This window comes from Nomascus leucogenys, chromosome 1a, assembly GCF_006542625.1.
Source record: "Nomascus leucogenys isolate Asia chromosome 1a, Asia_NLE_v1, whole genome shotgun sequence".
Taxonomy (NCBI): domain Eukaryota; kingdom Metazoa; phylum Chordata; class Mammalia; order Primates; family Hylobatidae; genus Nomascus; species Nomascus leucogenys.
The window spans coordinates 75051199-75075166 of NC_044381.1; the positions used below are offsets into that span (position 1 = coordinate 75051199).

The 23968-nt window shown below is 40.7% G+C and overlaps 1 protein-coding gene across 2 annotated transcripts in view; it reads left to right on the plus strand.

The window, feature by feature from the left end:
* Window positions 1–8992: 8992 nt before the first annotated feature.
* Window positions 8993–23968, plus strand: part of ACTR10 (actin related protein 10) — a 35708-nt gene continuing 20732 nt past the window's right edge. The window contains exons 1-6 of one of the 2 annotated variants that reach the window (XM_030811221.1): window positions 8993–9304; window positions 12174–12246; window positions 17545–17627; window positions 18617–18725; window positions 20943–21050; window positions 23336–23403. In XM_030811221.1, the coding sequence (XP_030667081.1) occupies window positions 9228–9304; window positions 12174–12246; window positions 17545–17627; window positions 18617–18725; window positions 20943–21050; window positions 23336–23403 (518 nt within the window). In that variant the 5' untranslated portion in view covers window positions 8993–9227. The remainder of the gene's footprint in view (window positions 9305–12173; window positions 12247–17544; window positions 17628–18616; window positions 18726–20942; window positions 21051–23335; window positions 23404–23968) is intronic. The other variant, XM_030811225.1, reaches the window with a different exon arrangement.

The window sequence follows — 23968 nt, forward strand, 5'->3', positions numbered from 1 at the left end:
AATAAAATAAAATAAAATAAAATAAAATAAAATAAAATAAAAAATAAATAAAAATAAAAATCACATCAACCTAAGCATTTTTATTTATAAAATATCAAACTTATCTGGTTGAGACTAACAGAAGAAAATGACTAGAAAAAAACAAAACAGCCTCATTCTCTCATCTTAGCCACAATATAAAAAAATTAAATCGTTAGGGTCAATTCCACATCTGATGCTGGCCTGAGGTACAAACGTGGAGAAACAAGAAAACTTCCATTTTTGTTCGTCCATTGGCAGGCACAGCATGAAAATCATTTATAGTAGAATATTAGTGAAATAGAATGCTAGGTCAGCAAATGAATGCTTTTATGCTCCATGAATGGTTTATAAAAAGCTTTATTAAATATTTTAGCCAATTTTCTCTCCCTTTACAAGTAGAAATATGTGTGGGTAACTGATTCCATGATTGATGGTTCAGGATTTTGTCATACCTTATAGTTGGCAATACATTTTCATTGTCTGGTTCTGCAGAAATGAAGAGTCTAATAAATCAGCCTGAATGTGTCCTGACCTTAACATAGTTCCTGGTACTTTTCTCTGGTGAATTACTTCTCTTTCTTAGAAGAGGACACACTACCATAATTCCAGCTGGTTGTGGGCTCTAGCTCATTATTTGGAGTTTTATTACAATGTGTTATAAGCATTCATGAAATGTGGCATGAAATTTTCTTTAAGAGGTTAGCTTCAAAACCACTATTGTGGTCAGTCACACAGATGGATAGCTAAATGCTCAGACTCTAAAGAAGTTTCCTACTATCCCTTGCCAATTGACTTCAAGGTGAGTTGAGAACCGTTCAACTGATCACATTTTCATGCTACTGTTATCTATTCAAAAAAACTATTAAGTGCCTAGTCCATACTCAGTCCTCTCTAGGTGTTGGCCTGTAAAGTTCCTAATCTGAGTGAAGACACAGTAAATAAAGGACTACTTTACAGTAATAGGTGCTAGTCATTTATCAAATATTTATCCAGAACCTACTATGTGCAGGTGCTGTGTTGGGCACTGGGGATACAATAGCAAACTAAGCAGAAAAAGATCCCTGCCCTCCTGGATCTGTGTTTTAATGTGCTATAATATGCACAGGACGCTGTGAAAGGCCAGATGAAGATCTAAAGTAGATTAACATAGACCAGAGGTCAGAGAAGGCTTTTCAAAGGAGGTTATACTTCCGCAGAATTTGGAAAGACAAAAAGGAAAGCAGCTAGATAAAGAAGACATTCTAGGCCCAATATAGGAAGTGTGAAGTAGCAGGATACATTTGGGAAACTACTGGTTGGCTGATACAGCAGCTGCTTTATCTAAGAACTGCAGAGTGTCACTGAAATATTTTAAGTGAAGAGTGTCATGATTATGTTTGCATTTTAGAGTGCTCACTCTGCCTGCAGTATAGACAGTGGACTGTGGAGAGGCCAGAGACCAATTAAACAGCTGGTGACACATTTCTGATTGCAGAGAGTTGGAATCTCCAGGACTTTGCAACTCATTAGGACAGGAAAAGATGGAAGGAGAGGGATCTAGGTGACTCTGGTTATAAAATAAACTTCTAGCTATAAATGCAACTACTTGGGTCACTGATGCTGATGAAGACTCTTCTTCATCAAACAAACATTAGAGGGATTTTATAGCTCATTCAGAAACCTAAGATTAGGTCACCTTCCCAGCCGCTCTGGACCCAACATCAGTTTCTGAGTTAAAGAAGCTGAGTATTCTTGGAGGCAGTGATCATTAGCTCTGAGGAGGGCTTTGGTGACTAAGAATGAGCAGTTTATCAACATGGGCTCCCAGGACTCATTATTATCTTCATTTAGGTTAGGCAGTACAGTGGGAATGGAGAAAAATAGGCTGTGTATGAGAGAAAAGGACAGAGGCAGCTTAGGGCTTCCATTGTTTCAGCCTGCCCATCATCTATTCCCGTTGCTTCTAAGAAAAATACCCTGGTTTTCTGCTGAGAAACCACATTTCCCCCACTTTTTGTCCTTTAGTTCTCATAGGGCAGAGCCCACCTCAGCAATGCGCAGAAGACCTGGCTAATAAGAGTATCTCATTTTCCTGCTCATGGTTCAAGTATGAACATGGACTGAGGCAGGGCCAGTCAGCACCAGAAGTGCTGGAATTTTAAAAAGAGAAGCTTTCTCTCTTGGGTATGGCTATAATGGTTGGTATATATCTGTAATTTCTGGGAGCCACATTGCCCTCACAAGGAGAAAGGCTGCCTGAGAATGAAGCCAACCTAGAGGAAGACAGAAAGATGGAAATATTCTGATCACACTGTTAGCACAGGATCCAGCCATGCCTGATGCCCCATTCTATTTCAGGATTTTCAGTTAAGCAAGCCAGTTTTGAGTTAGGTTTCTGTTCCATGCAATGGAAAGAGTCCTTTTTTGCCTCACAGATGGCAAGAAGATAATTCTTTTTCCTATATTTTGTGAACTAGTACTATTTTTTTCTATCTTCTCCTTTTTTCTCTTCCCTTTCCTCTTTCTTTTCTCTACACAAGAATATGTGAACTCTTGGAAGGGCAGGAGAGGGTATTAACATTGATCTCCTAGCCACTTACAGCCCAATAGTTTCTCTAGTCCACATCCTGACACCTCATAGGGCAAAGGTCTAAAGGGTTATCCTCCCACAATAAGGTTTTTGAGCCAAAATAAACTAGTTATTTCCATATAATAGACTGTCCTCTAACCCAGAAGATAGTTTCAGAACAAACGATGCCATTAAATACATGTTTTGTTGACTAGTTACTATGACAATCTACTACAAAGAATTGTAATTCTTTGTGTCTGTACTTCTTTGCTGTGTGAATTCACTCCCCTTTCACTCCAATTAAATGGAGTCTATTTCTCCACCCCAGAATCTAAGCTGGGCTTGTGACTTCCTTTAACTAATAGCCTGAGACAGAAGTGATGTGTGACTTCCAAGGCTAGGCCTTAAGCAACCTTGCCACTTCAGCTTTCAGGGTTTTGGTATGCTTCTGTTATCAATTAAATAAAACTGGTTTCATGTTCAAGAGGGTAGGAGGTCACAAAGAGAGAGGGGCTTCACTGAAAGCCATCACCATCTGCCAGACATGTGACTGAGGCCTTCTTGGACCAGCCAGTCCCCAGCTGACCTGTTAACTGACTGCAAACACATGAGTGAGCCTAGCTGACACCATGTGGAATGTAAGAACTACCTGTTTTAGCCCAGCCAAATTATCAAAATCATGAGCAAATAAGTGGTGGTTGTTTAAGCCACTAAATTTTGGGAAAATTTCTTAGGCAGCAATAGATAACTGAACAACTATTTATACAAAATGTTGATTTTAAAATCAGTTTCTGGAGGGACTTCTCTTGTAAGACATGATAGAATAACAGGGACTCCTACCTAAAACAACTAAAAAACAGCACATAATATACATGAAACAAAGTTTTGCAGATAGGAAGCAACAGGCAGTGCGAAACAGTGATCCCTGACAGAAAGGAAACAAGTAAGGTAAGCCCTGTGATTGCTTCACCCTGTGGTCTGGAGGTTCCAGGATGCAGCACTGGGAGAGCGAACCCACACTGCTCCCACTAGGGACAAAGTCATAAATTCAAGGAGGCTAAAGCAGTAGGATTCGCAGAGGACAGTACCAAAGGGAGAAAGCTGCAGAAGAAGGAAAGAGCTGCACAAAAAGAAAGCTTTGGCAATCTGCACAGAGTTCTCCTTGAATTTTTTAGCTACACGCATGTAAGGAAACTACTCAAGGCTGGGGGAAAAAAAACACCAGAAAAGCGAAGGCAGATTAATTCCCTGAAGTTCACATACAGCTGGGAAGTGTTTGTGTTCCCACCAACCACAGTTGAAAACCCTGTAATACCTCGGGCATTAGGTAGAATAGTAAAAGAGGGGTCTTATTTCACTAGTGGAGAAAAATTAGCTCTGGCCTAAAGGCTATTCTGGTCCCACCTACCAAAGCAAGCCCCAAAAGGATAAAACTATTTTTCAGTAACTTGGTTGCATTCCAGAACAAAGCTTGAGAATATTCTAAGAAATTAAAAAAAAAAAAAATCAGCATCTTTACAATGTAAAATTGACACTGTCTGGCATCTAATCAAAACTTAACAGTCATGTAGAAAAGAAGGAAAATATGTCTCATAGCAAGGAGAAAACATAGAAATAGAACCAGAAAGGGCACAGGTGATAGAATTAGCAGACCAGCCGGGTGCAGTGGCTCACACCTGTAATCCCAGCACTTTGGGAGGCCGAGGCGAGTGGATCACCTGAGGTCAGGAGTACGAGACCAGCCTGGCTAACATGGTGAACCCCGTCTATACTAAAAATACAAAAAATTAGCCAGCCACAGTGGCTCATGTCTGTAATCCCAGCTACTCAGGAGGCTGAGGCTGGAGAATTGCTTGAACCAGGGAGGCTGAGGTTGAAGTAAGCCGAGATTGTGCCACTGCACGCCAGCCTAGAAGACAGAGGAAGACTCCATCTCAAAAAAAAAAAGAGAATTAGTAGATAAGAACATTAAAATAATTATATTTATATATTTATAGTCCATACATTCAAGAAGGTAGAGGAAAACACAAGCATGTTTAAGGAGAGACATAGAAGATACAAAGAATGTCTGGGCGCAGATTACACCTGTAATCCCGGCACTTTGGGAGGCTGAGACGGGTGGATTGCTTGAGCCCAGAAGCTCGAGACCAGCCTGGGCAACATGGCAAAATCCTGTCTCTCCAGAAAAAAAAAAAAAAAAAAAAAAAAGAGCTGGGCATGGTGGTATGTGCCTGTAGTCCCAGCTACTTGGGTGGCTGAGGTGGAAGAATCACTTGAGCTCAGGAGGCGGAAATTGCAATGGGGAGATCACACCACTACACTCCAGCCTGGGTGACAAAGCAAAACTCTGTCTAGGAAAGAAAAGATACAAAGAAAAAGACCTAAATTGAACTTCTAGAAGTTAAAAATACAATTTTGAGGTGAAAAATACACTGGATGGGATTAACAGCAGATTAAATGCTGCAAAAGATTAATAGACATGAAGACAAAACAGTAGAAACTATACAAAAAGAAACACAGAGAAAAAATATAAGTGAGAAAAAGAAAAAAGAACAAAGAATCAGTGAGCTATGAGAAAGCTTTAAACCACCTAATAACATATGTACTTGGACTACCCAAAGGAGAAGAGTCAGTATAGAAAAATTAAAACAAAAGTCAAAATATTCCAAATTTGATGAAAACTATAAAACCACAGGTCCAAGTTCACTTAATCCCAAACAAAAGAAACATGAAGAATGTCAAGGCACCTGAAAAGACATTCCCACCAGTGCCACAACAGTTACAAATGCCATGGCAACATCAAGAAGTTACCCTATATAGTCTAAAAGGGGGAGAAACCCTCAGTTCCAGGAATTGCCCAACCCTTTCCCAGAAAACCTATGAATAATCCACCCCTTGTTTAGCATATAATCAAGAAGTAATGATAAGTATAAGCAGTTAAGCAGCTCATGCTGCTGCTCTGCCTATGAGTAGCCATTCTTTTATTCCTTTACTTCCTTAATAAACTTGTTTTCATTTTACTCTATGGACTTGCCCCGAATTGTTTCTTGTGCAAGGTCTAAGAACCCTTTTGGGGTCTGGATTGCGACCCCTTTCCAGTAACAGTAACACTTAACTCATAAAGTTGTTGTGAGGAATAAATGGGATTATATATAGCAAGGAGAGCTAGCAAATAGAACTCAACAAATATTATCTCTAGCTGTATCTATGCGAGTGGAAAAGATTGGCAAAGGAGAGGGTGTACAATAAGAAAAGAGGTTCAAGAGCAGAACCATGGAGAACAACAACATTTAGGTTGTGTACTGGGTTGATAGTGTCCTCCCCAAAATTCGTGTGCACCAGGAATCTTAGAATGTGACTGTATTTGGAATTAGATCCTTTGCAGATGTAATCAAGTTAAGATGAAGTCATACTAGGTTAAGATGGACCCTAAGCCAGTAACTGATATCCTCAGAAGAAGAGGGAGGCCAGGCACAGAGGCTTATGCCTGTAATCCCAGCACTTTGGGAGTTGGTCTCGAACTCCTAACCTCAGTGACCGAGGCGGGCAGGTCACTTGAAGTCAGGAGTCGAGACCAGCCTGGTCAACATGGCAAAATCCCATCTCTACTAAAAATAAAAAAAATTAGCCAGGCATGGTGGCAGGTGCCTGTAATCCCAGCTACTTGGGAGGCTGAGGCAGGAGAATTGCTTGAACTCAGGTGGCAGAGGTTGCAGTGAGCTGAGATCGCGCCACTGAACTCCAGCCTGGGCGACAAGAGTGAAACTCCGTCTCAAAAAAAAATAAAAATAAAAATAAACAAGAAGAGGGAAATTTGTTCAGCAGAATACAGAAAAAATTTAAAAAAATAAAGAAAAAAGGAGGGAAATCTGGACACAGAGACACACACAGAAGGAAACTGATGTGAAGACACAGGGAAGAGTACATAATGTGAAAAATGCAGAGACACAGGGAAGAAGGCCAAGTGATGACAGAGGCAGAGATTGGAGTTATGCATCTACAAGCAAAGGCACATCAAGGATTGCCGGCAACCACCAGAAGCCAGGAAAAGGCAAGAAAGAAGGCCAGGCACGGTGGCTCATGCCTGTTATCCCAGCACTTTGGGAGGCTGAGGCTGGCGGATCATCGGAGCTCAGTAGTTCAAGACCAGCCTGGGCAACATGGTAAAACCCATCTCTACAAAAAATGTTAAAATTAGCCAGGCAAGGTGGCACATGCCTGCAGTCCCAGCTACTTGGGAAGGTGAGGCAGGAGAATTGCTTGAGCCCAGTCTGGAGTGCAGTGAGCCAAGGTTGCACCACTGCACTCCAGCCTGGATGACAGAGCGAGACTCTGTTAAAAAAAAAAAAAAAAAAAAAAGCTGGGCGCGGTGTAATCCCAGCACTTTGAGAGGCCAAGGCAGGCAGATCACCTGAGGTTAGGAGTTCGAGACCAGCCTGGCCAACATGTTGAAACCCCATCTCTACAAAAATCCAAAACAAACAAAAAAAATAGCTGGGCGTGGTGGCAGGTGCCTGTAATCCCAGCTGCTCCAGAGGCTGAGGCAGAAGAATCACTTGAACCTGGAGGGGGCAGAGGCTGCAGTGAGCTGAGATAGAACCTGGGGCGACAGAGCGAGACTCCATCTCAAAAAAAGAAAAAAAAAAGAAAGAAAGGATCCTCCTCAAGAGCCTTCAAAGAGGGCATGACCTTGCTCTTGCTGACACCTTGATTTCTGACTTCTCACCTCCAGAAGTGTGAAAGAATAAATTTTTTGTTTCCTTAAACCACCGTTTGTGGTACTTTGCTACAGCAGTCCGTAGGAAACAAATACAGCTGGTGAGCTGTCATGGAAAACATCGAATGGGTAATAACAAACTTTATAATTTCAATAGTTTCAGAAACATAATTTCAAATTCATCCTTACAAATACCTTGTGAAGCAGCAGAACAGTTTACAGATAAGGAAGTGGATGATCAGAGGTATTAGGGACTTGACAGAAAGTGGCAGAAACAGAATCTGAACTCAAGTAAGGGGTCCTATTCAAATACTCTGACCCTATTAAGCAAAAAATTTAATCTCTTCTCACGTTTCTTAAAGTTTTCTTCCCCATCACAACTCCAACTTTATTCTCCTATCTCCAGCAATTTGCTTTCAAGGAGGATCATTAATCAGTAATTTGGACTTAAACATGAATTTTACTAACATCACATTACAAATTTCTGCATTGTTATAGCCTTAGTTTTTGTTATGGAAATAGCTTATCCCCGACTACCCCACTAACTCTTGTTACCAACCATTAGAGTAGGGCCTTTTTTTTTTTTTTTTTTTTTTTTGAGAGACAGGCTCTCACTCTGTTGTTGCCCAGGCTGGAGTGCAGCGACACAATCCCGACTCACTGCAGCCTTAGACTTCTTGGGCTCAAGGGCTCCTCCTGCTTTGGCCTCCCAAAGTGCTGGGATTACAGGTGTGAGCCACTGCGCTCGGACAGTTGGGACCATCTTAATACAGTATAACCTCATCTTAATTTGATTACATCTGCCAAGACTCTATTTCCAAATAGGGTCACATTCTGAGGTTCCCAGTGGACAAGAATTTTGGGGGGACATCATTCAACCCAGTACACCAACTAAATGTTGCTAGTCCTCACCGATTTACCCTTGAACCTCTTTTCTTATTGCACAGCCTCTCCTTTGACAGTCTTTTCCACTCGTATGCATAGATACAGTTAGAGCTAATATTTGCAGGAAAAAAATATTTTCACAGAAAGCTGTGAAGTGACAAAGGTGTAAACAGTAATGTAAATGTTGAAAGTAATGGCAAAAACAGCAATTACTTTTGCACCAACCTAATAGGGGCCTTTGCTTCATTGTTTCTTCTTCTAAACCATCCCGACCGCTCCTCCATGGATAGATTCAGGATTCACAGATGCTACTTCAGCTGCTTAATTCTGGAGTAAAATAAAAACTTTCAGAAAGACTACTAACTAAAGTATTGTCTGTACGTATTATTCTCTAAAGCATCATTGGCATAGGCTTTGCAATTAGGAAGTCTGTGGGTTTGTTCCTGGCTCTGCCGTGGGACATTGGGAAAGTTAATCTCTCTGAGCGTCGGTCCCCACAGATAAGAAAACACGTATTCTTGTTATTTCCTGAGAAGACTAAATATTAGGCAAAACGCCTAGCACAGAATAGAGTCTCAGCACCTTTTGCCCCCCAAGAGCATGAATCAAAGCTTCGGAATTGCGTGGTCTCTCGGCTGCGCCTTGGTAGCCAGGTCCTCAGGGACCTCTTCACTGTGAGCTGAGACCGAACCTCTTCACAGCCGCGCGTGGGTGCGGCTTTGGGGCGTGGTGGGCGGGAAGAACAGGGAGGCCGGCTCCGCCCCCTCGGGGCGCCCGGCGCGCCTGATCACCGCCTCCTCCGCGCTCCCGCACTCGGATTCGCGACCACCAGCGTCTCTTTTCCCCTAGTCCCGCAGAAGGCAGCACCTGCAAGGCTTTGGTTCCAACGCGGAATGAGGCACAGCCTGGGACAGCCCGGGCCCGGCGCGCCGCGGCCGCGCGAGGCCCCCGCCGTCGCCGACGCCCGAGCGCCGGAGCCCCGGCCCCGCCCCCCGAGCGCCGAGGCTTGTTGGCCGCGTATACTGTGACCCTCTTCTCCCGGTCTTCCTTACTACCATGCCGCTCTACGAGGGCCTGGGGAGCGGCGGGGAGAAGACAGCGGTCGTGATCGACCTGGGAGAGGCCTTTACCAAGTGAGTGGCCGTGACGCCAGCTGTGTTCGACCCGAGGGGAGGGCGGGTGGCCGAGCCCCAGGCACTGCCTGGGTCCTCATCGCCGACTCGATGGGCAGCTCTGGGCCTCCCCTTTTCTTCAACCAGCGCCCTTGCAAATAACAGCTCTTATTATTTCCTCCCTGGGCGATGCGAATCCGAGGATCGGGGTCTGACTCCCAGAGAGGCCCAGGAAGCTTCGATTGAATTGCCCTCGTCGCCGCCCCTTGTCATCACCCCAAACCCAACAAACCCTTTGGGATCATCTGTGTAGGGGATGACAACCGTGACCTAGACCCCCCTTACCCTGGGATCATCAGTTGAGGAAGGCAGCCAACCGAATGTAAATGCTCGATGACGAATTTCATCATGAAATACTGAACGGAGCTTATTTTGGTGCTGAAAATGCAAAGATGTTTAAGACAGGGCTATCGCTCCTCAAGAATTAGGGAGACTGGGGGCCGGGCGCGGTGGCTCACGCTTGTAATCCCAGCACTTTGGGAGGCCGAGGCGGGCGGATCACGAGGTCAGGAGATCGAGACCACGGTGAAACCCTGTCTCTACTAAAAATATAAAAAAATAAGCCGGGCGTGGTGGCGGGCGCCTGTAGTCCCAGCTACTCGGAGAGGCTGAGGCAGGAGAATGGCGTGAACCCGGGAGGCGGAGCTTGCAGTGAGCCGAGATTCCGCCGCTGCACTCCAGCCTGGGCGGCAGAGCGAGACTCCGCCTCAAAAAAAAAAAAAAAAAAAAAAGAATTAGGGAGACTGGGCACATTAAGAGGTGAAACCCTATAGATAAGATTCTGGAAATCCTTTGTTGGCTCCCCTAAACTCGAAGGTTAGATTTGACATGTTTTAAACAAACCAACTTGTAAACAATAGAGAGGAGGTTCTCAACCTTTCGGATGGCATAGATCTCTTTAATGGCTGGATGAAAACCACAAATGCACAAATCTTAAGATACCTACAGTTTCAGGGAATTGGCGGACAATCATTGTGGTCCTGGTACCCCAGATTAAGAGTCCCAGTGATGGGCTCAATAGAGAGGGAAGTAACAGGCAATTACATCGTATATATATTTATGAAAATGAAACATTTGAAAAATCGTTTTGTATCTCTAGGCACTTCCTGACGTATAGTAGGTATTTAATAACTATTTATTGATTAAGTGGTTAAAAGAGCCTATTTAAAAATTGGACCCCAGGAACTCCAGAATTGGACTAAACATAGTCCTTGGTTATTAACATTCTCTTATTGTTCTATGCAAGGCCCTTCCTTATTTATATTTTCTTATTAAAATTATTTTGAAAGCATAATAAAAAGTTTGAGGCTTATATTCAAAGATAATTATTTTGGCTCTATTTGGCAGAAATAAGCAAAAAGCTGTATTTGAAAAAGACAGCAGGAGGATGATAAATGTATGAAGTAAAAAAAGGAATTGAAGTCTAATGGCTTGCATTCTGAGATGTTTGAGGAGCACTGATGCAAGTAAACATGGAGACGGGAATAGGAGGAGATGGAGAGAATTATTTGGGAGTACAAGGAGAGCAGTACCAAAAACTAGACAGGACAAGAAGACAGGATGTTAAGACTAAACTAGTATGATGATCATTTTTAGCAACGTTTTTAGCAAACTTTTACTAACATGAAACAAAAATGGAAATACCTAAATACTCAAGAAAAGAGCATCGTTTTTAAAATAATAATGCGGTTTTAAAAATGATATTGTAATTCCAGCACTTTGGAAAGCTGAGGCGGGCTGATCACTTGAGCCCAGTAGTTCAAGACCAGCCTGGGCAACATGGGGAAACCCAGCTCTACAAAAAATACAAAATTTAGCCAGCAGTAGTGTCATGCCCGAAATCCTAGCACTTTCGGAGGCCAAGGGGGGAGGATCGCTTGAGCCTGGGAAGCGGAGGCTGCAGTGATCTGAGTTTGTGCCACTGCACTGCAGCTTGGGCGACAGAGCAAGACCCTGCCTCAAAAAAAAAAAAAGTAAAAATGATGGCAATGAAGATTATGTTAATATGGGCAGAAGCTTACTGTATGAGTTAATTATGTATGAATTGTGATTATAACTATGTCAAATATGTATGCATAATCATAAGTAGACTGAAAGTGAGTACACCAGTATGGAAGCTAACAATATTAGAATGATGGAATTATGAGTGATACAGATGAATTATATGAATGAAGTCACGTAATGTAGTACAGATTCAGAGTTGTAGATATGTCTTGCCTAAGATTCTGCTAAAATTAACAACTAGGAAAAAAGTTAGCCAGGCGCGGTGGCCCACGCCTGTAATACCAGCACTTTGGGAGGCCGACGCTGGTGGGTCACGAGGTCAGGAGATCGAGACCATCCTGGCTAACACGGTGAAACCTCGTCTCTACTAAAAATACAAAAAAAAAAAAAAAAAATTAGCCCAGCCTGGTGGCCGGCGCCTGTAGTCCCAGCTACTCAGGAGGCTGAGGCAGGAGAATGGCGTGAACCCGGGAAGCGGAGCTTGCAGTGAGCTGAGATCGCGCCACTGCACTCCAGCCTGGGTGACAGAGCGAGACTCCGTCTCAAAAAAATAAAAACTAAAAGTAAATGCTGCCTAAAATAATACATGTTTTTTTCAGTTTCACGAATTTGATATAATTTTTTTCTATTAATATGCAAGCATTAATAAATAGTATTAACTTATTAGTTTTGTGGAGTGATTTTTTTTGATCCCATTAAATACATCAGAGGTATTTTCAAACGTTATCGTGGCCACTGTTTTGAAACAAATACAGAGAAAATTGGTTTCTGTGACAAATACTTAAAAGAATACTGTAAGTTGTTTCAATTTTCCATTTATTTGCAGGTGTGGATTTGCTGGAGAAACTGGTCCAAGATGTATAATTCCTAGTGTGATAAAAAGAGCTGGGATGCCTAAGGTATTTAAAAAAAAAAAAAAAAAAAAATTAGCAAAATAAGTACCATACTATAAAATATTTTAAAATATGACTTCAAGTAAGATTGATTAAAACAGTACTAAAGGCCGGGCGTGGTGGCTCACGCCTGTAATCCCAACACTTTGGGTGGCTAAGGCGGGTGGATCACCTGAGGTCAGGAGTTTGAGACCAGCCTGGCCAACATGGTGAAATCCTGTCTCAACTAAAAATACAAAAATTAGCCGGGAACGGTGGCAGGCACCTCTAATCCCAGCTCCTCAGGGGGCCGAGGTAGGAGAATTGCTTGAACCCAGGAGGTGGAGGTTGCAGTGAGCCAAGATCATGCCATCGCACTCCAGCCTGGGGGGACAAGAGGGAGACTGTGTCTCAAAAAAAAAAAAAAAAACCAAACAGTACTAAATATATACTTTGTGGCTATATTTCCAAGGAAAAGTTTTTCTTTTTAAATCAACTTTATCAAGGTCTAATTTTTCACACCATAAGTATATCATGTTGTACAACTACCACCACAGTCCAGTTTTAGAATGTTTTCATCACCCCAGTAAAATCCCTAATACCCGTTTATAATTAATCCTCATTCCTATCCTCAGCCCATTAGGGTGTACCTTCTGTTTCTATAGATTTGTCTTTTCTATACATTTTATGTAAATGGAATAATATATCAAGAGAAAAATTTTAACCTCAGTAAAATACTTTTATAAGTCTTATAACCACTGAATTATTTTATTATTTATAATATATCAGATATTTATTCCCTATTTATAGTTTCAAAACCCAAAGAATTTTGAAAACAAACTTTTAAAAAGTTTCTTGCCACAGCTAATTTGGCAGATTAGAAATTACAACCAGTAGAAAGAATGATTTTGCATGTTATAAAATTCACTTGTTAAAAAATGAGATGTAGGGCCGGGCGCGGTGGCTCACGCTTGTAATCCCAGCACTTTGGGAGGCCAAGGCGGGCGGATCACGAGGTCAGGAGATCGAGACCACAGTGAAACCCCATCTCTACTAAAAATACAAAAAATTAGCCGGGCGTGGTGGCAGGCGCCTGTAGTCCCAGCTACTCGGAGAGGCTGAGGCAGGAGAATGGCGGGAACCCGGGAGGCGGAGCTTGCAGTGAGCCGAGATTGCGCCACTGCACTCCAGCCTGGGCGACAGAGCGAGACTCCGTCTCAAAAAAAAAAAAAAAAAAATGTAGCTGTTACCATAGTAACATTATATATGCGTTCCAGAAAATACCTTTGTTCTGCAAAATGGTACATTTTTAAAAAACAAAACAAAACAGGCTTATGGGAAAAATAAGATTGAGGTAGTCCATACAAAACCTGTGTAACTTTGTAATCAGAGGACTAGCAAAACAATAATTGATGCCTCCACAAAATTTAAATAGGATTGGCAGGCAGCTGAGTGTGGCTGGAGGCTATCTTAGGGAATATTAAAAATAAAATCGTGGGCTGGGCATGGTGGCTCACGCCTGTAATTGCAGCAGTTTGGGAGGCCGAGGCGGGCAGACCACGAGGTCAGGAGATCGAGACCATCCTGGCTAACATAGTGAAACCCCGTCTCTACTAAAAAAAAAAAAAAAAAATTAGCCAGGCATAGCGGCGGGTGCTGGTAGTCCCAGCTACTCCAGAGGCTGAGGCAGGAGAATGGCGTGATCTCGGGAGGCAGAGGTTGCAGTGAGCCGAGATTGCGCCACTGCACTCCAGCCTGGGCGACAGAGCAAGACTCCGTCTCAAAAAAATAAAAATAAAGAAAATAAAATAAAATCGTGGAGGTGGTGCGCACCTGTAGTCCCCAGCTACTCAGGAGGCTGAGGTGGGAGGATCACTTGAGCCCAGGAGGTTGAGGCTGCAGTGAGCCAAGATTGCACCACTGCATTCCACCATGGGCGACAGAGTGAGACCCTGTCTCAAAAATGAACAAATAAAAATAAAGTCATGGTTTGAAAATGTTAGCCATTGGGTTCTGAGTCAGTGCAGATGGTAGCAAGCTCTGAGCCAGTGGGACTGTTATTAAGTGGCGACTGGGAGGAAATGCAACCCAACGGAGTCATGGATCCACTTTGAGGCACGAATTGCTGGTGTAGGGAGTTATTTAAACTTTTCTTATGAATAGATCTGAAAGCATATCTACCTGTGTGATAACTGAGTTGATGACTTTCTTTTTCTTGATGAAGGTTATACTTCTATTATAATTTTAGCTTGTCTTGCCTAATATTAACTAATACAACTATGACATTATTCTGACATTATTTCCTTTTTTTAGCAATCGCATATAAGCATATTTGGGTTTATAAAAACACACGTTGGCTGGATGCGGTGGCTCACGCCTGTAATCCCAGCACTTTGGGAGGCCGAGGTGGGCTGATCACCTGAGGTCGGGAGTTCAAGACCAGCCTGACCAATAAGGAGAAACCCTGTCTCTACTAAATATACAAAATTAGCCGGGCATGGTGGCACATGCCTGTAATCCCAGCTACTCAGGAGGCTGAGGTAGGAGAATCGCTTGAACCCGGGAGGCAGAGGTTGCGGTGAGCCGAGATGGTGCCACTGCACTCCAGCCTGGCCAACAAGAGCAAAACTCCAACTCAAAAAAACAACAACAAAAAAAAAAAACACGTTATAGCAGAATAGACAAGACCAGCAGTTTATATTTGGCATTTACATATATCAGAAATTTATTTTTTTTTTTTTTGAGGCGGAGTCTTGCTCTGTCACCCAGGCTAGAGTGCAGTGGCGCGATCTGGGCTCACTGCAAGCTCCGCCTCCCGGGTTCACGCCATTCTCCTGCCTCAGTCTCCCGAGTAGCTGGGACTACAGTCGCCCGCCACCACGCCCAGCTAATTTTTTGTATTTTTTAGTAGAGACGGAGTTTCACCGTGTTAGCCAGGATGGTCTCTATCTCCTGACCTCGTGATCTGCCTGCATTGGCCTCCCAGAGTGCTGGGATTACAGGTGTGAGCCACTGCATTCGGCCCAGAAATCTTTTTAATTACACTTGATTAAGGAATCATTTCATTGATTTTAAAATTTTCTGCAAATCCTTGGACAAGCCAGAAATATGGTAGATATTGGTGGTTTGATGCTCAAAAATGTGATGGAAGCCGGGTGTGGTCTCTCATGCCTGTAATCCCAGCACTTTGGGAGGCTGAGGTGGCCAGATCACTTGAGGCCAGGAGTTTGAGACTAGCCTGGCCAACATGGTGAAACCTCATCTCTACTAAAAATACAAAAATTAGCCGGGTGTAGTGGCAGGCACCTGTGGTCCCAGCTACTGGGGAGGCTGAGCCAGGAGAATCGCTTGAATCTGGGAGGCAGAGGTTGCAGTGAGCTGAGATCATCCCACTGTGCTGCAGCCTGGACAACAGAGGGAGACTCCATGTCAAAAAAAAGGGAGGAGGGATGGAAGTTCCTGTTTACTAATTTTTCATGTCATTTTGCTTTATAACAATTGGCATTACTGTGTTACCAGATAGATTTCTGACTGGATTAGACCCTGTACATTCTTGTTGCCACTTTTCTTAGTGCTTTGAGCTTTTATCTTTTTTTTTTTTTTTTGAGGTGGAGTCTTGCTCCATCATCACCGAGGCCGAAGTGCAGTGTCATGATCTCTGCTCACTGCAACCTCCTCCTCCCTGGTTCAAGCAATTCTCCTCTCTCAGCATCCCAAGTAGCTAGAATTACAGGCACCCACCACCACACCCAGCTAATTTTTTTTTGTATTTTTAGTAGAGACGGGGTTTCGCCATGTTGGCCAGCCTGGTCTCGAACTCCTAACCTCAGGTTATCCACCCGCCTTGACCTCCCAAAGTGCTGGTATTACAGGCGTGAGCCACTGCGCCCAGACGAACTTTTATCTTCATTTGAAAAGACAGATACCTAAAAAATTATTTATATTTGACTATATATGGTTTGGAATCTTCTTTAAGCCACATAAAATCAAGAAGTTAGGCTGATGGTACTTTTGAAAGAGTAAACGAAGAGAGGTCTGCCAATGATGCATCAGAGTACTGAGAGCTTTCTGAGGATCATAAGTGAAGCCATTGTTATATATTAGCATTGACTTAGCACTCATGGCTTGGTAATATGTGTGTGGGCTGCTTTTGTGCTAATGGTATTTGTTGTCATTTTTATCACACATATTTATTAACAACCTACTATGTACCTGGAACTGTATTATTTGAAGAAAGAGATATCATAAGCAAGCCAGAAATCGTTCTTGTGCATGGAGCTTATAGTCTAGCAGAAAGGGGGACATTTTACAAGTAATTCAGTGTGGCGATGTTGCAAAAGAGAAGATATCAGTGTTTTTGGACTAACAGGGACTGAACCAAGTTGAGTATTTGAGGAAGCCTTTGATGCTTTTTATTCAATGCTGATTTTTTTTTGAGACAGGGTCTCACCCTGTCGCCCAGGCTGGAGTGCAGTGGCATGATCTTGGCTCACTGCATCCTCTGCCTCCCTGCAACCTCCACCTCCCGGGTTCAAGCGATTCTCCCACTTCAGCCTCCCGAGTAGCTGGGACTATAGGCGCACACCACCACGCCTGGCTAATTTTTGTATTTTTAGTAGAGACAGGGTTTCACCATGTTGGCCCAGGCTGGTCTTGAACTCCTAGCTTCAGGTGATCCACCCACCTTGGCCTCCCAAAGTGCTGGGAATTTTTTTGTTTGTTTTATTGTTTTTTGAGACGGAATCTGGTTCTGTTGCCCATGCTAGAGTGCAGTGGAGCCATCTCAGCTCACTGCAGCCTCCTCCAGGGTTTTCAAGTGATTCTCCTGCCTCAGTCTCCAGAGTAGCTGGGACTATAGGCACGTGCCACCACGCCTGGCTAATTTTTGTATTTTAAGTAGAGACAGCGTTTCACCATGTTGGCCAGCCTGGTCTGGAACTCCTGACCTCAAGTGATCCACCCACCTTGGCCTCCCAAAATGCTGAGATTACAGGCATGAGCCACCACACGGCCTCAATGCTGATTTTTATCAGTCAAGCCAAAATGGTAAGTCAGATGGAGGAAAAATGCATGTGAGCCATGCTCTTTACTTCCTATGAACACACACTTCCATTACCACAGACTAAAACATTCTGCCATCTTAGATATTCCAATTCTTAAGGACTCCTAATTTAAGAGATTATTCTGTATTTAATTTTTATATTCTCAATACAAATTGCTTTTAATTTATTCCCAGAAAATGTATTAGTAAATAATTACATTTTAATCTTAATTTTGAGGTTATTTTATTAATATAAATTAATAAATCATTTTAATTTTTTACAGCCTGTCAGAGTTGTTCAGTATAATATCAATACAGAAGAATTATATTCCTACCTAAAGGAATTCATCCACATACTATATTTCAGGTAAGATACATTTTGTTTTCTAGCTTTTATGATTAGCTAGATTTTCCTAATGCCATAGTGATAATTGGTTGAATTACATCTGAGGCCAAAAAAAAAAAAAAAAATTGACTTCTATTGCCATTTTTACATGCTAATTTCAACCTTTTCAAAAATATATTTGAAGACTAGAAAACTGGCAGACATAAAGAAATATTGAAAATGAAATGTTCATTAATGAAGTGAACTGATAATTAAATTATTCTACATTCATACAGTGAAATACCAGGCAACTCTTTAGAAAGAGTTCTGCATCTGTATGTAGTAGTACAGGAAGGTGTGTGGGATATATTGATAACTGAAATAAGCAAGTTAAAGAACCACATCTATGGAATGAATATTTCTGTTAAAACATACCCCCATACATCCAAAAGAATGAAAAAAATATACAAACTTCTATCAGTGGTAGTTCTGGGTAGAAGGAATATAAGGTTCTTGTACTTTGCAGGTTTTACATGTCATAATATTTGGAGCCTTGTGAGCGTATATTACTATTGTAACCTAAAAAAAAAGAAAATATCTCCAGGTGCTGTGGCTCACATCTATAGTACCAGCTACTCGGGAGGTTGAGATCGGGGATGGCTTGAACCCAGGAGGCTGAGGTTGCAGTGAGGTGAGATTGCCCCTCTGCACTCCAACTTGGACAACAGAGCCAGATCCTGTCTCAAAAAAAAAAAAAAAAAAATCTATATAATGGCTCAAGTTGGGTAATCATAGTAGGCTATAATTTTAGGTTTCTGAGATAAATAAGTTAATGAAGTTCCTAGCACACTGCACGGTACATAATAAGAGGTCAGAAATGTTATCTTTCTAGGGTAATAAAATGAAGATTTTTTTTGTGATAAAGTATCTTAAGCTAAGGTAGTACAGTTTCACTATTCTTAAATTGTATGACTTAACAAAATGAATAAAAACTTTTACTTATTTTTAAAACCGAAACTGTCACTTTTCAGGCATCTATTGGTGAATCCCAGAGACCGCCGAGTTGTGATTATCGAGTCAGTATTATGTCCTTCTCACTTCAGAGAGACACTCACTCGTGTTCTTTTCAAATATTTTGAGGTACCTGTCTTTATATCAAATAAGTAAACTGCTTTTGAAATAAAAAGAGAAGCAATAAAATTCTTACCGATTTTTAGGGAATCTTTCTTCTCTTTTTTTTTTTGTTGGTAGGTATTCAAAACTTAAACTAATAAAAGCCCTTATTTTGTCTCTTATTGTATGTGGCACACAGTGTAGTTGGGGAACCAGATGACAGAGGATTCTTCCAACTGGCCATTTATTTTCTTCCTTTGTATGGTTATTTCATGCTTTAGCATTTCATTCAACGCTTACATAATTGGAGATTTCTTTTTATTACTGTTTATTTATTTTAATATAGGTTTTTCTATTTGGGGACTTTTTTGTTTTTCAGAATTAAAAGGTATATTCTGTGCTGTGGACTTTGTGATGTGTTTCTTCCAGATCTTTCTAGCTTCCATTGTTTAGTTGTACTGCTCTGAATTCTGTCATTTTAGGCTTCAAATTCCTTTAAAATGGAATATTCAGTGCCTCCCTTAGAGTAAGTTGGTAATGCCAGGAATGAATCTTACCTCATGATATAAGTAATATTACCTGTAGCTTTGATTTTATAGGAGTCAGGATTGTTTTATGACCAAGAATGTGTTTTAAGATTAGTATATTTCATAGTAGACCAGAATCTTCATTATTTAAATTTTTAAAAATCTCTGCCTTGAAATTTAGGTTTTATCAGCAAGGGAAAATGGAAGATTATATGTGTTAAGTGTATAAGAAATTAAGCACATATAAATGTATTTTCGTAAATTCTACTGAATTCAAAACATACCTAATACCAAAAATCACAATGTCTTTATGAGGTAAAGGCACTTAATATTTCTAAGTTATATTTTTGTAAAGCAGGTACAGGGAATCAGGTTGCATAGCCTCCAGTACTTACTGATGTCATGAGTCCAGGAATTTCATTTGCAGTAGGGAGAACATAAAGCAAAACAAGAAATCGTGTCAGCTGTTATCTGAATAAAGTAGAATATTCTCTGTATTTATAATTAGAGTTTGTGTTAATATCCTTATCTTCTATATGACTAGAATACCTACTTTATCTATTTAGATAAGGGAAATACAGCCATTATTTTGTCTGCCATTCGATTATGATGGACTTATATTTTGATTGAATATCTAGTATTTGGGATGCCACCAGATCTGGCAAATTCTTACTGAAAAAAATGTTGCACAGAGCCAACTATTTGTATATTTTGTTCTTTGGTTTAATTTTAACTGCCAATTACAGTTCAATTAGCCAGACGTGGTAGCATGCACCTATAGTGCCAGCTACTCAGGAGACTAAGGTGGGAGGATTGCTTGAGCCCAGGAGGTCGAGGCTGCAGTGAGCTGTGATTGCACTACTGCAATCCAGCCTGGGCAATGGAGCAAGACTTTGTCTCTAAGTTAAAAATAAAAATTTAAATAAAAAGAAAAAGTAAAAATACATAGTTCATATTACAAACTTTGCAAATAAAGACAATGAAGAATTTTTTTTCTCTGTTTTCATCTTAATGGTAAAGGCATCTTTCTATTTTTTAAATTGAGCATCTTCCTCTAAATTTATGTTTCTAGACCTCTTCTTTTTTCTTCTTATCTTTTTTCTTTTTTTTTTTTTTTTGAGACAGAGTCTTGCTTTATTGCCCAGGCTGGAGTGCAATGGCGCGATATCGGCTCACTGCAACCTCCGCCTCCTGGGTTCAAGCAATTCTCCTGCCTCAGTCTGCCTCATAGCTGAGATTACAGGCAGATGCCACAACACCCAGCTAATTTTTGTATTTTTAGTACAGATGAGGTTTCACCATGTTGGTCAGGCTGGTTTCCAACTCCTGACCTCAGGTGATCCACCTGCCTCGGCCTCCCAAAGTGCTGGGATTACAGGTGTGAGCCTCTGCGCCCAGCCTCTAGACCTCTTCTTTTATCCCTTTCAATTTTCCCTTCCAAAAGAGGACAAGAATAAAGAAAAATGCTTCATAATTGTCATTTTGGAATGAAACAGTTGAGCTGTTTTTATTACAGTGTATTTTGGTTACTGAGTGAATTTATATAAATCAACAAACTAGTTCTTAATTACCCTCATAAAATGATTGAGTGGGTACTACCATATAAATTAATATAATGTTCCTGTGAATTTTTTCAAATAGATTTGGATATAAGGCAAATATCTTCAAATAATGACACTCATTCTGGTTTTGTTGTTTTGATTTTGTTATTTTCTAGGTTCCATCTGTCTTGCTTGCTCCAAGTCATCTAATGGCTCTTCTGACCCTTGGAATTAATTCTGCCATCGTCCTAGATTGTGGATATAGGGAAAGCCTGGTGTTACCCATATCTTTTTTGTCAGCCAGCCACCTTTGCAGTTTTTACTCTACTTTAACTAAAATAATTAGGCTAATTATAAATGATTTGTATTGTACTGAACTATTTTGGGTTACTATGTACAAATATGAATTACAATGTGGAAAAAGTTCACAGGATTGTAAGACTTAAGTTTACTTTTTGTAGAAGTTATCATTATCATTTGGTCCCAGGATATACTCCAGGAGTATACTTCGTGAATATTATGTTCAGTTTTTAAAAGAAAAATCAGGATGTGTCAAGTTGACTAGGATAGTCAAGTTTTAAGAAAGAAATCATACAAAGAGTAATTGGAGAAACTGAAATGAGAACGTTCAATCCAGAAAGATTTCAAAACTTAATGGCAACATGAAATCAGCCTTCAGATAGCTGAAGAGCTCACTGGCGCCTGTAGTCCCAGCTACTCAGGAGGCTGAGGCAGGAGAATGGCGTGAACCCGGGAGGTGGAGCTTGCAGTGAGCTGAGATCGCGCCACTGCACTCCAACCTGGGCGTCTGTCTCAAAAAAAAAAAAAAAAAAGAATACGTTTTTTCTTTCTTTTTTTTTTTTTTACATCTCCAGAGGCTATCCTGAAGGCATTATGCCTTAGTGTTTACAAGCTTGGGTTTTAGAATCAAATACACAATAAGTGCAATGCGAATCTCAGCTATGCTTTTTACTACTTGGTCAGGTAGCTTAATCTCTTTGGGCCGCAGTTTCTTTATCTATAAATTGGGGATTATAATATTTCCATCTCATAGAAGAGTTGTGTTAGTTGAGTGAGGTAATATATATAAAGTGTTCATCATAGGATTTGGCACATAGTAGTTTTCTCAGTACGTGCTGTGGTTTTTATATCATTGACCATAGGCCATACTTATTATATTATTGATTATTATTTTATTATATTTTACAATTATATTATTGACCATAGGCCACACTTACTAATAATTCAAGGTGTCCCAAAATGGAATTACTGACCATATAAACTAGTACATTTCTTTTCATTATAAATATTTAAGCAGAGTGTAGATAAGCATCTCTTAGAATTGTCCTAGTGGACATTGCTTTATTGAAAAGGATGTTGACATGCATGAATGTAAGACTCTTGCAATTTTGAGATCTACATGTATATTTATTAGAAAAAATATTCATGGAAGGAAATTAAGAATCATTAACTCCTAAGGAATTTAATCAAGCAGTAGTGTTTTTTAGTATAAAGTACTTTGTGTTTAATTCTTAAAACAACCATGCAACATGAGTATTATTATTCTCATTATATAAATGAGAATACTGAGAGTTGGGATGGGTAGCTGACTCCTCTTCTTATAAACATGTAGCCAGGATATAAACCCATGTTTGTTTCCAAAGCTGATGCTCTTACCAATATACTTAGCAAACCCACAGTAAATATTGTTTACTTCCCTCTCAGCTCTGTCCTGTAGAAATATAATGTGGACCATGTATGCAATTTAGAGTGTTCCAGACTGGGCGCTGTGGCTCACACATGTAATCCTAGCACCTTGGGAGGCTGAGGTGGGCAGATCACCTGAGGCCAAGAGTTCAAGACCAGCCTGGCCAACTTGTCAAAACCCCATCTCTACGAACAATACAAACATTAGCCGGGTGTGGTGGCACATGCCTTTAATCCTAACTACTTGGGAGGCTGAGGCACAAGAATCACTTGAACCTGGGAGGTGGAAGTTGCACTGAGCCGAGATCACATCACTGCACTCCAGCCTGGGCTACAGAGCGAGACCCTGTCTCAAATAAAGTTAATAGAGTTTTCTAAGAGCCATATTTTAAAAGTCACCAGAAAAGATGAAATTAATAGTATATTTTATTTAAACCAATGTATTCAAAATATTCCAATATTCCATCAATACAAAAATTATAATGAGGTATTTTAGTGGGGTTTTTTGGTATTAAAACCTAAATTTGGGCTGTAGCTTAGTCTTAGAGCACATCTCAATTCAGACTAGCCATATTTCATGTATTAAGTAGCTACACAGGCCTAGTGGCTACTTTATCAGATGCCCCAGCCGTATCTAATGAATTGTGTGTCGTCCTGTGCATATGTGTATTTTTATTCTGTTTTCTTTGATGAAGAATATGAAAAAAAACTTACTCTTTGATTTTTCTGTAACTGTGTTAAAAATAAGAAATAAAAATTTGACACTACAGCATATTTAGAACAATACTGCAGAAGGTGAGGAAAATATCAAGGAAACCACATTTTATCTCCTAAAATAATAGTATCCTTGACTACTCTATAGATATATGAAGGAATCCCAGTTCTGAATTGTTGGGGAGCACTACCCCTAGGAGGAAAAGCTCTTCACAAGTAAGTTTCTTGGAATTTAACACATTCATTTCACCTGTGCCACAAAAACAGTTGCTAATCTGTTTGTTGATGAGTGATCAATAGAGGGCTTGTGATATGGACAGTGAATTTTATTCATTTCACCCTCTGTTAGCTTCGAGTATATTCATTTTTAAGAATAAACCAGTTTTTTTAAATTTTTAATTTTTATGGGTACATAGTAGGTGTATATATTTATGAGGTACCTGGGATGTTTTGATACAGGCATGCAATGAGAAATAAGCACATCATTGAGAATGGGGTATCCATCTTGTCAAGCATTTATCCTTTGAGTTACAAACAATCCAGTTACACTCTTTACATGATTTTAAAATGTCCAATTAAGTTATTATTGTCTATAGTCACCCTGTGGTGCTATCAAATAGTAGGTCTTATTGTTTCTATTTTTTTGTACCCATTAATTATCCTCACCTCCCTTTTATCCCTCCACTATCCTCCCTGGCCTTTGGTAGCCATCTTTCTACTCTCTCTGTCCATGAGTTCCATTGTTTTGCTGTTTAGATCCCACAAATAAGTGAGAACATAT